Genomic DNA, 15,928 nt, shown 5'->3' with positions numbered 1-15,928 from the left:
ATTTCCTCTCGCTGATCCAAACTTAAGCCCATTGTTTCTCAATTTTCTTAGCACAGGATGCTCTTAATGCGATCACTTAAATCACTTGTATATTCGTAATCGGTCCCTCATTTTGTGTGTCTGTGATGGTACTTTACTAACCTGTAATTAAACCCTTGTTTAACTGATTTTATCGAGATGCAAATCTCTCTCAAGTTCACCCAACGTTTGTTCCTTTCAGCCTAATGTGCCTGTGATCACAGTTACTATTTTTGAGTACAAGATGTGCTGTTAACCGATACAAAAATGTCATTTAACCCCCTGCGTGCTCCCACTTCCAACTAGTTTGTTTATTTCGGACGTGTTGGCTGTGGGTGGCCCTTTCCCCTCCCCTTGTCCCCCCATCCATCCCTCCCCCGGGGCTCGGTGCGCGCTGTCCCCGGGGTGAGCGTGTCGGGCGCGGAGGGGCGCGGAGCGGGGCGCGCCGGTGSCGGCACGTGTGCGCGTTACATAAAGCACGGCCACGGCCGGGGGGCAAGGGGGGACCCCGCTGGGGGGCACTTTCTGCCTCCCTCCTCACTTTGTGCTTGTGTTTCTTGTGCACGCCGCGTTCGCCCTGCGAACTCTGGTAAGAACGAGTTAAGTTCTTAGAGATCACATTGCGGACCATCTTGTTGGTTTGCAGGTCCCCCAGTGGCTGTTGGCATGAACATAGACATTGCCAGTATAGATATGGTCTCGGAAGTCAATATGGTGAGTATTTAGGGTTTGGGGCTGCTTGCATTCGGGGAGGGGGGGTTGCCGAGGCGGAGCGGTGCCCGCGGGCGTGCGGGGACCCGGCACGGCCTCCTGCCCGGGGAGCCGGCGGGGCGGGGCGGGGCGCGGCGGGCGCTCGGGGGGGTGGATCAGGGGCTGTTCGGTGCCGGGATGCCGGGGCGGTGGATCCGGAGCCGTTCGGGGCCGTTCGGGGCCGGCTCCGCTCCTGCCGCACTCCCGGGCCGCTCCCGCTGCCGCTGCCGCTCCGCCCGCGCCGCCTTCCCGCGAGCAACGGCGCCCCCTGCCGGCCGCTCCCGCTCCCCGCGCCCGCGCACCCCCGCGCTCCGCTCCGCACCTCTCGCTCCTCTCGCCCCTCTCGCTCCTCTCCGCTCCTCTCCGCGCCTTTCCCGGGGCCTTTCTGCCGTGCCACGGGGAAAAAACACCCGGCAACAAAAGGTCCCTTTCGACTAAAAGCAGAAAAAAACAGGTTTTTGCTTCAGCTGTGTTCAAAACTTACCTTTTTCTCCCCCCAGCCATTATTTTGSATGGTGATGAAAGAGGCGATGATTTTACAGGTTTTATTTATCCAGATGTTTGTTTCTTTTACCCAAATACTTGGAGCTGACTGTGCTCAAGCACTGAGCTTGTTCAAAGCGTAATACACTTGACACTTTCTGTGTTTCACTATCATCACCTGGGAGACTAATGAGGTGTGGAGGAAATTGGACAAGTCTGATTCATACTTTGGAAGAAACTGTTCTTGACTTAGATGAAACTTTACCAACATTCACTTCTCTTATTTGGAAGTGTTTGTGGTCGAGTTCTGAAGTTTTTATCTTAACTTGCACGATAATTGGTTGAGAATGCAGAATTTGGCCTAATATTTACAGGGGCCTAGAGGAGAAGGACAAAAGATTCTGAAACATAGTAGCACATGATACAAAAATGATACAAAATAAATGTGGTTTTCTCAAGCATTTGTGAAGTTGTTTGAAGCAAGCATCATTTTTAAGAGGTTTCAAGTAAATACCTTTCTAAATACCAATGTGATTTTARGGCTATTGCTGTAGCTGTAACAATGCATTTGAAAGTAACACCTGGAAAGTTATCRGTGGTTTTAATGTTATTGTACTACTGAAATATTTAATTCCTCAGTGTTGTGCTTGGGTTCTTAGAAGTGTTACACTAAATGAATTGGCAAACATTGTTCTCAAACTGGATGACTTGTGTGATGCACAGGAGTTTTTCCRTGATGTAAAATACAGCCCTTGGCCTAATTTGAGGATGACATTACAGGTGGCTTTACTGTGAGACAGGGAGGTGTTGGTGACAGAGAGCTTGGTGCTGCTCTTTTTCAAGATACCAGGAAACCTGAACAATTTCACCTTCACATTACTTATGGAAARTTTCTAGGTGGCTAAAAGGGGCTTCCAAACTTTGTATCACTAAACTTGTGTTTTAGTATTCTAYCTTCAGGAAGTGAAGTGCAGAAGAAGAAAATTGAATTGTATTTTAAACCACTTGCTTTTCATTAGGAGAGCTGTAGGTAGGAGGAACAGGGCCATAGAGTTGTTTCTTAGACAGCCCTGAGCAGTGAGGGAATGATGGGGGTTCCTTGCTGGAACTGTCAGCATTATATCCTCACATCCCTTCAGAACTGGAAGGTTGTCCTGAAAAGATTGTAAAAATACTTGAGGATCTTTTCTTTGATTCTTTAAATGGTTTCTAGACATTTGGTCTCCAATTAAAGGTTCTAGCATATCACAATACTGTGATCTGATGCAGCCTCCTGACTATATAATGGAGCATTATTTTTAGTGTTCTGTAGTCAGTTTATTGTCTTTCTATAATGAAATGTTTGACCTTYCTGAAAAAAGTATTTTCAGACTCTCTGCAGAACTCTGAGGAGGGAATGTATAGACAATTTTGTCCTACTAATTTGCCTAAAGCATTTAAGCTCTGGGCTTATTTTACTCTAAGAAGCCACCTATTTCTCAAACCCAGGCAATCATGTTACATAATTTTTTTTTCCACTTACAGTTTCAGAAGAGATTCCAAACCAAGATTATAATCTGCTTAATTGCAAAATGTAACACTTGATTTTACAATGGTCTGTGTAACATAGCAAGTACTGATATACCCTGTTAGACCTGAAATGAATGAGGAGAGAGACATACAAGGAAACAACAAAATACTTTTCTGCAAAGCCTTGGCTTTTTTGCTTGCAAATTCACCAGAGTTTGGAGTAGAAACTTGGAGGAATACCATGGAATGCCAGCTGATACAAAGCCTTCTGAGATAAAGAGWGACATGGAAAGAGTCTTTTGGATTTGTGGACCGATTTTTTCTAAACATGGCCTTGCTGTAGCTTTGTTTGTAGTCATGGCAAACACTACTGACTTTAGATCAAGGCAGATCATTGCCTGGAGTCATGTTCTAACATTAATGGGATCAAACTTCTGCCTTGGGAGAAAGGCTAAATAATTATATTACTCTGCTTGAGATAATTTCTATTAATTTTAGCGTTAACTTTTAAAAAATTACATTTCTTTTTCTGTCTTGATATATTGCATTTACCATATAAATTTGTCCYACTCTGCAGGCAGAAGGTTTATCTCCTGTGTCATGAAGTAAATCATGAAGTTTTCACTTTGTTGAACAGGATAATTAAWAGTTGCTGTTATAGAAAGCAAAAGTGTGTTAAGGATGCTCAAGAATATTATTGTTGACTTTAAATTCTTGAGGAGTTGATAAGTACTTGCATCATAAAGAGTGTATTAGGCTTTACAGGTGCCTTACAATTATTTTTCTTCTGCAACAGAGCTGAAACTTGTGTAGGCAGAAACTTAAACTAGCATTTATCTGAGTTTACAGAAATGCTTTCAAAGTACTGGTACTTGTGAACATAATTTGTTCCAGCTGTGGGGAATGCCCTGAATGCACATGAGAAAAGTGAGAACTTCAAGAGTACGTGGTTGTCAACAAATGTCATGGCTGCTTGGACTAATTTCTTTGTATTCCACAAAGAAAAAATATAGAGCAGGTATTTTATAGAGTACAGTAATAATTATGGCTAATTCCACTCACCTCTCTGGACCAGTCCTGCAGTATTGAGGAGTGTATCCTTTATTCTAACAATACTATAGATTTTCTTAAGGTTTCCCTTACTCAGGTTACAAGAGAATAAAGATGGAGAGGTGTGAAGGCGCTAAAAGGGTTTTCCTGGGCTAAGGAATGTGATGTTATGTAAGATCAGTTGTGTTGCACTGAGTCTAATGCAATGTTCTCATGACAGTTTCCAGGTGTTTCTTRCTGTACTTGAATTTTCTTCTGTGCTTCCTTTTCCTCAATACAAACCATTCATTGTAAAAAAATATCTTCAGAAATGTTTAATAGGATCTTTTTTCTTTTTCCTTTTTCTTTTTCTTTTTAATTTTTTTAATAAGCAGTGCTAGCCAGGATGTCACATTTTCCATTTTCCTCTCAGTTAATTTTTGGAGTAGACTCCTTCACAATGCAGCAGTGAAGACTGTTCTCCATTCTCATTTTCCTCCCAACTATTCCCTCTTAAAATCTGTAAAAATTGGTACAGGTTCATTCAGAAATAAATAAGAAGTAAATTAAGAAACAAATTTTCTTCCCTAGACACCTTGAAGATTCTGCATAACATGTTTTGCATTTGATCTATSTAGCTAAGACATGAGGATTCCTGTGGATAATGTTGGTCATGTGTTAGTTTTCAATGTCTTGGCTTATTCCCTATTTAATAGGTCAACATTTCCTTCCTTTTTTTTTTCCCCTTTTTTTTTCCTCTTGGTCTGTGGCTATTCTGGGATTTTAGTACAGAATGTCTTGAAAAGAGAGAGAAATATTCTGTAGCTCTGGATTTTACTCAGGAAATGCACCCTTTCTGAGGAAATGGCTTGTATGTGTAATTAAATGTAACTATTCACACCGTGGGTCAGTGGACTCTGCAGAGAGGAATCAGAACTGTTYATTTAATTCCAAGTGTTTTCTTGCTTAGGGTTTGGGCACATGGAGTCAGTGGYGTGTGTGGAGTTAGAGAGATGGATGGGTTTGTCTTCCTGGGAGCCATTTCGGTTGATTGAGAACATAATCCTTCCATCAAGTAGGAGCTGGAGAAACAAAGGAGCTGTTACCATCTATCAGGGAAAGGTTTGCTTCTTGGTGTGTGCCAAGTTTTACACAGCAGAGCCTAGGAGCTTCAAAGTTCTAAGACGAAAAGCTTTATCTTTTTTTTTTTTTTTTTCTTTTTTCCTTTTTGTAATACTATATTTTACTTCTGTGTGTGAGTTAGGCCAAAGTTGCATAACCATTAAGTGCAATACTCGTAGATCAAAATATTCTTAGTCTAAAAATGTGCAGGAATTTGCTGATAGACCTCTGATTTTGAGTTGCTCTTGATAATGGAGRCCTACTACTGGTTTTCTTAAAATCTCTCATTTTTCTTGAGGTGTTTTTAGTAGGGGTCATTAACAAAGCTCGAGGTTTAGATTTTGGAATGGGTTTAGAGAATGAATACAACAGGATGTGCTGCTGCCTCTCAAGTAGCAGCAATTATCTTCATGTGTATGAAGGGAAGAGATATCTTGTGATACAAAAAAATAGGAATTAAGGGGTAAGGAAATAGGGTGGGGCTGTTCCAAACCCTAAAACTCCATGGAAAAGTCCTGGTAGAGAAAAATGAAAACAGCAAAACGTGTCCTGTATACACTGGTGTAGAAAGACGTGAGGAAAATGGTGATGAAAATGGTTTCTGTCAGCAATATCTTCTTTTGTCAATCCATTCGAGTTGTTTATGCTGCTACACATAATCTATAGAGAGAAAAAGGAGAGGACAGGACTGAAAATGCATTGAAAATGAAATTGGAATATCAGGAAGGTGCTGCTTCGCTAAATACTTCTGCTGTCAGAGACAGTTGGTTTTATTATTTTCTCTGTGTCATAAATGCATATGTTTCTTCACATAAAATTGCATTTCTCAGCAGACAGTTTGAATTTGGCTCTTGCCAAATTATTGTGCTTGTACACCACTGACTCATACTGAAGTGTCTGCAGAGACTTCTGTGAATGCAGAGCAGGTGATGTATATCTTAGAAGTGAGAACTTCTTTTTACTGGAAGCCTTATTTCACCTTTTCCTTCAGTTACTGTCTGAAATAACATCACAAGACATTCTGAACTGAACTAAATTACATTAGTATGGATTTCCATTTTTTGTTACTACTGTTTCTAATTYGGGCAATTTCCTTTCTTAGCTTAAAGATTTGTGAAAATAAAAAAGAGCTCCTATGTTCAAATGAAATATTTATTCTTGAGGACCAAAGTAAGTCTTCCTATTGGAACTATACATGTGGATTGAAGTTTTTTATGCTGATTTTGCTAGAATATGTATAGCCACAGCATGAAAAGATTAATCTAGAACATATATGCAGGAATACAGAGAGTTTGTAATTACTTGTAGAAGATAGTTCACGAGTAATAAATTATTATGCATGTTTATGTATATTATGCATATTCATGTTTTAGAAGCATGCTGTAATTCTCATTTTTCTTTAAGGTCAGTATAAATGGTTTGTTAATTGGATTGCACTTTCAATGTGCTACAGTTGCAAGAGTTTAATCAGTAGAAAAATCTTGTTTGGTTGTTGGTGGTGATTTTTCAAGGTGATCTCTCCCTTCTGCAGACCAGGGGATGGTTGGTAGTAATTTAAAGAGATTGTCTTGGAGGTTATTTGTACTACTGAATTAATAATTATTGTCTTTTTTTTTCCTTTTAAGAAAGCCTTGATCTATAAATATTGAAGTATTTTGGCTTTTGCCACAGAATAAAAGATAAATTTATCTTTAATATATTTTATGGGCAGTGTCTTGGTGCTAATGCACGGGAATGAACATGAAGTGTACTTGTTAGCTGCTGCTATAGGCTGCTTTATTTCATAACTTCTCTATTGAAAATCACATAAAATCTTTATAGATGAGCCGTGTAGTAGAATAAAAGATTTTTATGTTGTGCTCTACAAACTTGTTACAAGTTTAAGCTGTTCCAATGGTTGTGCTCCTTAGTGACTCTGAAGTCTGTCAGTGCATCATGACTAAATCCTTATTATTCCTCCCTCCCTTTTTTATCCTCATACATCATGCAGCCCTCTGCAATGTTTATAATAGAGCCTTTAGTATTTGATCATATTGAAGTACAGCCTTGTATAGTAATAATTCTTCTTTTTCCAGGTGTAATCCAGATTCCTTGTAGGCTTTTAGTGGATCATGCTGTAGTTGTCTGCTAGTGCTTGTAAGAAATAGGTAAGCAAGGTTCTGTCCCCTCATTTCAAAGGAGGGTGCTCATCCACAAGGTAATTTTTGTAATGCCTCTTTTTAGATGTGGAAGGCAGCATCTTGTTTGTCTTCAGAGATGATGACTTCAGAAATAGTCAGATGTCTGGAGTTAYTAAAACAGAAAAAATTGCTACTGTRGTTATGCAATCTGTAATTTAAACAGACATTACCTGTGTGTAATTAATTATGAATTGTAGGCATTGACAAAAGTTGTCATTTGTAAGTTTTCAGAAAGAAAACCAGGGCAGAAACAGCCTTTGTGCTTGATTGTAATTACTCTAACTCCACTTCTGCAGGGATTCCCACCCTGCTCCCATTTCCTGCCAGCGGTGCTGTGCAGTGGGTGGAGAACAGTCAGGGGAGCACAAGCCCTGCAGGAACTGTGACATGGGGACACATTTACACTTTCAGTCTTGCCTGTCTGAAGGCCAGGTGGTGAAGTAGCAGTGCTCTCACTTCACAGCTCTTCCCGACAGAGATCTTTGCATGCAAATTGTATTTTCAGATTAGCTGACCAACGCAAAGATCCTCCCAAGACTTGGAGCCACTCCAACTGCACGTGGCATTTTTGTATTTGGTTTTGCAAATAAGGGTGTAATTAATTCCCAATCAATCAAAATTAGAAATTCTGCTCTAAATAAGAAGATATTTAATATTCAGGAGATTGACATGTATGCAGCCGAATGCAGAAAATGTATATCATATTGAATGTAGTTTATCACAGGCCAGAAAAAGCATTGAGAGTGTGAGCTCTTCCCTGTCCTCAGACTTTAAAGAACAAGGGGACTGTGCTATTTCTATCTTGAGCTTCTTTTTGCGTATCTCCATCAAAGCTAAAGCCTATTAATTTTTATTCTGTAACTACTGACAGAGGGATTTGTTTATTAGTTTTCAAGTAATAAGAATTTAACTGTGTGGGGAGAAAAGCAACCCTTCTGAGAGCTGTATTTTGCAATTCAAGTGTGTGCTGTTATGGTAGGTATGTCACTTCTGAGTATTTCCACTGRTTTTTCCTATGGACAAACCCCTGATTCTTTGTGATTGTGCTGAAAAATGAACTCAGCTTTATAAATTTTGAACAAGTAGAAGAAATTTACAGACAGCTTGGCTTTGGASAGGAGCAGTATGTTAAATTACCCTAATGAATGCATTACTCAAAAAATTCAGCTATTTGAAGTGGAATGTCCTTGTTCCAGTGTCTTCTCTCTGGACTGTTTCTTCTTTCTTCTTTCATGAAAGGGCATTTCTTTTAACCAAACAAGTCTGCAACAGTGGATTAAACCCCAGAATTTTCCTTTACAGTTGGGTGTCCTGATTGATGCTCTTGAAGGTCTCTTTTCCATGGCTGTGGGTTTTGCATCCTGTGCTGCTGAGCAGCCCGGCTGTAGTAACCTCCCCTCTAGATGGATTGTTAGCCCAGGGTGCTTGGGAGTGGAACATTCTGATGTCAGAGGACCAGGAAAAGAGTCTGGCATGCCMTGAATTGACCTGTGAAAGGCTGACAACACATCCTGTGCCTCCTCTRTCACTGGGAATGTTTTTGAATCACAGTAACCACGACTTGCTGTTTTGTTAGACATGCCCYAAGCACACTGGCTTTGTCTGTTTGCACCAGATTTAAATATTGTCAGCCTGTCTGAATGGGCTTCAGTAGGAGCAACATGTCTGCTCACCTGGAGCAGCTCCTTCCTGAACTGATGTGCAGTAGAGATCTTTGTGRAGGGAAAACTAAATGGTCAAAATGGCAGAAACTTGTGAACGCCATCTTTTTTCAGAGATGAGTCATCACAATTTCCTTGAGAAGCTGTTTGGGGTTGACATGGGGCAAAAGGCCTTAATGTGCAAAATGCCCTATGTTTTGTTTATTTTTACATACAATCCTTGGAGAGGAGTTGGTAGAAGGTGCAGAGTTAGGTAAAGGTCATGCCAAACCCCTTTGAGATGAAAAGGTCTTCCAGAAATGCCTGTGGATCTTCATGTGTTTGGGGTGGCTCAGAACAGTGACTCCTGTGATTCAGATTTTTAGAAGTCTTCCTTATTCTACTTCTTGCATTAAGTATGGCTGTGAAATCACCAGTAGTTCCTATTGCTTTCAAGGAACTGAAGGCATCTATTTCTCAGTGAGAACCAGCTATTAAAGATAGTAATTAAATACTGGAAAAGATACTGAAGCCTTTTTAAAAACCATTCACTGCCATGGATGCAGAAGCCTTTGGAAAATCTGATCCTAATTTCTATTGTAAATTAATTTAATTTTTTTTCCATGGAAGTTTGAATTGTTTTTTAATACTTCAATATAGATTCTATATGCTTGACTCAGTAAAATTAGTGTGCAGACTTTTAAAAATGTTTTATATAGACCTTTAAAAATGTATATTGCTAAAAAAGAGGCACATTATTGCAACCACAGTGAAAGCAGTGAAATATTGTTAATTCCTTTTGGTCAGTAAGGGTGAATGTGTTGTCATTTGCATAACAGTTATTACCCAATAGTCCAGAAATTGTTATGGTCCACTGTCTAATCCTTATGTGTTTCTTCTATAAGTGTATTTTTGAGTTAATAGACCCTGCAGWTCCAAAGGACTTGTAGAGCATTGTGGAATTTTTTCCTCACCCAAGGACTGATGACCCAACAGACTCTGCTGGCTCCCTCAGGGGTGTCAGAATAACAGTGTTAATCCATGTTTGACAAGAGGTGCACCAAAGGAAACATAAAATTTAAGTGAAAAAAAAGAGTAGTTTGAAGGTCCAGTAGACTTGAGTTTAAAAATGAAATAATTTAGACATGTAACTATTTAATTATTCCTCATTATGAAATTATTTATTCTGTTAGATAACATACASGGAAGAAGGAAATAGGATTAAACAAGTGTGCACATCATTTACAAATGAAAAGGAGCATTTTCCARCTAATTCCATCATTGTTTCTCTAATCATGTAAGTCTAGAAATGACCAAAGAAGTCTTTTAATCAGCCTGAAATCTTCCTAAAATTTATGTGAATGTTCAATCTGTTTTAGTCTCCAATTGCTCTTTGGTACTGACAGTTTGCAATGCGAGATACTTGTGGGAAGTCCCTCCATAATAGAATTAACAATGCAGTGTTTGTGTCTTGCAGCAAATGCTGCCTTTGGTTGCTCAAGATAAAATGCTAAACAACCACAGTAAATAGGAAAATGAGGTAAAATACTCTATTTTCTTAATTTTGAAAGAAACCTGTTCAAAGGTGTGGGAACGTTCACTGAGTAATGCATGGCTGAGACCTTTCATATCAAGTTTCAGCTGAAAATATATTATTACAGCTGACATATAAATCCTGGAAAAATAGATTTGTAATGGAAATGCCAGGGGACCCTTCACTATAATCATTCTTGTTAGTGTAAATGCCTGGAAATGAATACAGTTTTCATTAATCTACTATTATGTGAAACGAGTGACCAGTTACAGAGAAACCTATAATAAAAGTAGTTAACTGGCTGCATTCAAAAATGCTGTTAAAAGTACCCACCTCTGTGCACAGGCTCTGCAGAATGCTTCTGTGAGCTCAGGTCCCACATSAGCCTTGTTTTCAAGTCTTAAAATGTGTAAATGTGATGCTGATTTTTCCACTGAGGCTATTTCTGCATGGGTTTCACACAAGATTCGTGGGCACTTGAGTGACTTGAAATGCAGTACAAGATGACTCTTACAATGTCTCAGGCACTAAGTGTAAATGGGGCAGGGTAATAGTCTCCAAAATTGCACAAAAGAAAATTACTGAGTGCAATAAGTGCTCTTTGAGGTGAATGGATATTACTGGTGGTTTTAGTTGGCTGGAAGGCCATAAAACTTTGTGTCAGTTTTGATTTAAGGATATTTAAATTAAGCCAGTTAGTCCAATCATAGGAAGGGTGTGCTTTGCTTATCTTGGTCTTGAGTTTGTGCTGTAACCAAATGCATTGCTGAGGCAGCATTAAGAGATTCACATGGTTCCTACCAGGGCCAAACTTTGCCTCTTTTTAAAAAGGAGACATCACTTGACATCCTTTCTCGCAGTATTTTTTTTACTTTCAGTTAAATGAATAAAAATGACCCTTTTTTTTAGTCATAGAATCATCTTGGGTAAGGTAGAGGGTAGTACAGAGTCTTAAGCTTAGAATTAAATTTTGATTAGYTTATTAATTGAATTGATTTTTTGAGAATAGAGATGTGTATGAACTTTTGATATGGCATATGGAATTTTKGGATAGGTATCTATGCCAAATAATATGCTGACTGGATTACGTTTTTGTTTATTCATGAAGGCAGCATTTATTTAGTAGACTGACAATAAGAGATTTCAATCAATRTTGCTGCTTTTGGATACTTAAAGGACTTGTTTTAATCAGTGTCCCATTGTTTTTATAAAGGAAGTATTTTATATTTTATGTAACTTAAATTACCTCTTGAGTTAAACTTWTTCACAGCAGAGGAGGTGTAGATGTTTTCTTGTTAATTAATTCGTAGGAGCTGAAATGCAGTCATGTCGCTCTTTATGTTGCACATCAGCTGGGGCACCAGCCTTTCCTCATCACAGCTGATCTGTTTCTCCTCTGCTTGATTTTGTTTTTCCTGTTTGTTGTTCATTAATTTGTGCCCTTTTGGGCTGGCTCTGCAGTGCCTGTGTCCTGTTCCCCTGTCACGTGTGTGTGACAGATCCCAGTCATTCTCATCCTTGGCTCTCTTACTGCATTCAGGCAATGAATGAAAGGGCTGAGAACCAATGGCTCAGCAGGTGTGAGGGTGTTCGCAAACCCAAAGGGTGCAGTTGGATTTGTGGTGTCAGTGCCTGACCCCCAGCCTTGCTCTGTTGGGCACTGTGCTAGGATCATGGCTCTGACTGCAGCARTGACACCCCAATGCCCTCCAAAGAGCTCTGGGTGCTCTGTCCTCACATCCTCCTTTGCGGAGGACACACACCCAGCAGAGTGAGCATATTTTGGAGGTTGGGCTGGTAAGTGTTCAGCTGAACAGTCCTTTCCATCATCCTGGCCTTGGCTGGGAGGTGGATGTGGGGGGAGCTTTCCGTTGTCACCAATGGCAGTGTCATAAACAAGATTATGTCTGGAGTTCTAAGTGGAAGATTAGACAACGAGCAAGACAGAAAATCTGTTTTCCAGCAAATATTCCAAGTGATAAAGAATCATAGGAGAAAAAGATAAAATGTGATATATAGGCAGAATTGGTTCTATGCAGAATACTTTTCCCAAATTTCCCTGGAGGGATCYGCTGTTCTGTGAACATCCAAGAAGTTCGTGGTGCTTCTGATCAGCTTCCCACGCATTCTCACCCACACTACTTTGCTGTGTCATCTTAATGTCATTTTTAAATACTAACAAAAGCATTTTGTTTATAATGCAGAAATAAAAATCTTGAGAGGCGAAAGAATACCTTTTGTATGTTATTTTAGCAGATCAAAGCTGAGTCATGAGTAGCAAATATGAAGTAATTAATGTATTTAAAATTCACAATTCCTGAGTAGCAAATTCGTTCACGAAGTGTTTYGATTATAGTCATCAGATTCCATAGACTTTTAAAAATATGATTAGGATTATGTTTTGTAAGTTTACCTTGCTACAGAGTATTACATTTAGAATATAGAGCAGTAGAACAAATTGTAAAGCTAGATATAATTGGTGTTTTAAATATTGGCTGTGCTAAATTGACCAGTGGCCAGGTACATGGAGGCCAAGTGGGAAGACAGAAAAACAATCTTTCTCTGGGGAAAAAAAAGTGCTATCATTTAATCTGATTGTATGGGAAGTTTTAAACAACCTTTGTTATTTACTGCTTTTGTGATGGCTTGAACTTCCTAGAAATACAGAAAGGTGCCACTGCCACCATTGCAGGCAAGCACTTATGAAACTTCATTAGCTCCAAAACTAAAAATTTTCAAAATTAGTAAACTTACACTGTGTAGAACCTTGGAAGTGCAAAATGAAAAAATTACTTCTTGAGAGGTCAGTAAACTTGAACCAGTTTCTTCTGGGAAAAAGAGAGGAAGGTGTTCATTTTGGGGTGAAAGTTTCATCTTGGTGATCCAATTGTAACAAATGGTTCAAAGAAAATAATCCAGTTGTACATGGGATCACTGGTAAAATATGAGCAGCAGTGGAAGAAAAAGTATTAGCTATGTCACATATTATCAGTAGAACAATAGCTTGAATTAAGATTTAATTGAATTTTTGTAGAAGTTGACTTTAGCTTTTAGTTTTTGTTTGATAGTACTGTGGGTTTCCTAATGTACGAGTAAGAGCTTCCAAACTGTGGGTTATGAAATGCTGCAGTTTCTTTTATTTTGCAGTAGCAGCTACCAAGTCCTGGTAATGACCCCCTTGTAAAAATGACAAAGTTCTTCTGCTTGAAGGAGATGAACTGCAATTTTTGTCTCAAGTGGGAACCAACAATCCAGCTGCCATGCTATCTGAAAGATTCCCCAGAAGATTAGTTTTTAAGTGTGTCTAAAAGCTTCTACAGAAAGCAAGAGAAACATTGTATGGCTGTCACTAAATGTCCTATTTTATGATGAACTTTTTCTCTGAAGCTCGCTGGTGAGAAAAGTTTCTAGAAGTGATGGTAGTGTAGTGCATATTTGCCAACTTTCCACTGTGGAAATATCTCCCACTGGAGAAGCCAGGCTTTATCTCACTTGGGTTTTCTTTCTGTATGTAAAAGCAAACAAACCAAAGCAACAACGAGTTGTGGAAAGAAAACCCAACACTTATTTTTCAGTAACCTTAGAACGCAGGTAGGTCTACAACTTACAGTGGTAAAATAGCTGGAGTTGTATATTTTTATGGACATGATTTTATTGGGGTGTGTTAAGATTCTTTGTCTCTGCATGTGTGGCTGTACTCCTGATATTAGGAGAACTTGAKTCTTAGATGAACTAATGTAAAAAGCAATGATGTAATAGGAAAATAAGGTTTTAATTCCTCCTGTCTGAGGACCTCAAAGGTAATTTTTTATCAATTTGAATATGTGTTAAACCTTGGCACACTCTCTTGAGTTAGACCAATGTTATGGTAATTTGTTTTTTCCCGGTTTCAAGTGCATCCATTTCAAATTTCTTGTACTAAATTACTGGTTGACCTTCTAGAGCTGGCCAAGGTGGGAGAGGGCAGTAAGTTTTTGTTTACTTTCAGTTTACCCTTACATCTACTTGGAGGAAAGAATTGGAGAGAGAATGGAGCCGTTTGACCATTTTAATTGTGAATGGGCTTTAGCTGCAATGTCTTTTAGCTTTTATTAATATGATGACAATCATTGCTTATCAAAAATTTTGGAAAAATATTTGGTTTTCAGAAGGGCTTTCCATCCTTCCAAACTGCTACCAATCCCATTTCACAGAATTAACTTGTTTGTTAGACTTTTGGCAGTATCACTGTTGTGAGTTACGGGAGAGCAGAATTTTCTCTGATGGTGGAATTTCACCATCCCTTGTGCCTGGGTTTCCAAGATGCTGCTTAGATATTTTTAAGTGCTATGGAACAATGGTGCTGTTATTCTGTGCACCCCTGGCACAGGATTTTGCACAAACGGCCGCGTTATCAACGAGACTTTAATTTCACAGTCGCAAATCTGAAAATATGGTTTGTCAGTGATCTTCGAAGAAAATTTTCCCATCCTTCAGCACCTTTTTCWTTTTAAAATTATTGCTTGCTAATTCACAGCTGGAATTTACAAAGATCTTTGTTCACAAAGGTAAGAACAGTTGCCACATTTCTTCTGTCTCAAACGAAGTCTTCATCAGCAGAAAAGAATTGCTATGTTGGGCTATTTGCCCTCATGTTTTCTAAATATAACTCAACAGCAGTCTGGTTCTTGAAGCCATCTGCATTAATACATCCAAAGAAAATAAAATAGCATATTAGTCACTTATTTTTTAAGTGAGCAAAACCTGGCAAAAAGGAAAATAATTTCATAAGGAAGCACCCTTTTAAGCAAAGACAGAATTATGAATGTGCCACAGCAAAGGGGTTTTGTAATGCTAGTGATCGTGCTTGTCTCCTGTTTATAGCACCCAACTGTGGAAGCACTTTCAAAATATATTTTTAAGACCTAGTTTTAAGAGAGAAGTAATTATTCACCTTCCTCTGAGATTTTCACTTCCCCTTTTTTCATCCTAAAGCATTGCCTGAGAGGAAAAGGGWAATGATTTCTCTGAAGGTGAACCAGAGTAGCAGAAGGGAAAAGGTTTGAAGTGAACAGGTGGAACTCCACTAACCCAATTGTTCCAGCATATCAGCAGTATCAGTTTTCTAAAATCACTTTTTTAATGACAATAGTCATTTAATTGGACACAGGCAAAATAAAATAGCCAGTATTTCTGCTTGTAGCGATAAATCAAAATCAGACTTTTCTCATTGTTCAGACCTGCAAATTCACTTGAGGGCAGCCATTTAAAAGCAGCATTCTTTTACTTACCATCAGTCAGATTTTATAGGTTGCTATTTAGTATTCCTCTCTTCTGCTGAGAAAGGTTATGCTGTCATTACATTGCAAACCAACACTGTGGGCTGCAGTTCTGTCAGGAATTTATGAGCCTGACAGTGACACACAAAATCCTCAGGATGATCTGTTTGACTGGTGTTCCACTGCTGTTGTTACTGTGCGTTCCTTTATTTCTCTGTGATGTTTTTTCTGTTTGATTTTTTTTTTGAGTCCATCTTACCTATACCCTTTCTTTTCTGAATTGAGGTGTGGCAATAGCAGCAGATGATTCCTGGTTAAGGATTGGGAGGAAGTTTTAGTTGGCCTACTTTTGTTGTTTTTTTTTAATTTGTGTGGGGTTTTTTTGTTGTCGTTGTTGTTGTTTTG

The 15,928-nt window shown here is 39.0% G+C and overlaps 1 protein-coding gene across 1 annotated transcript in view; it reads left to right on the top strand.

Annotated features, from left to right (window-relative positions):
• The window catches only part of GABRB2 (gamma-aminobutyric acid type A receptor subunit beta2), a 132,118-nt gene that overhangs the window by 646 nt on the left and 115,544 nt on the right, over window positions 1–15,928 (top strand). The window contains exon 3 of the mRNA XM_057376204.1: window positions 665–732. Coding sequence (XP_057232187.1) covers window positions 665–732 — 68 coding nt within the window. The remainder of the gene's footprint in view (window positions 1–664; window positions 733–15,928) is intronic.

Source organism: Malurus melanocephalus, unplaced genomic scaffold (genome assembly GCF_030028575.1).
Source record: "Malurus melanocephalus ecotype Western Australia unplaced genomic scaffold, MMel_1.1 scaffold_273, whole genome shotgun sequence".
In the NCBI taxonomy this organism is placed as follows: Eukaryota; Metazoa; Chordata; class Aves; order Passeriformes; family Maluridae; genus Malurus; species Malurus melanocephalus.
Note: the sequence above shows the minus strand (reverse complement) of the source record. Positions and strands in the feature narration are given on the sequence as shown.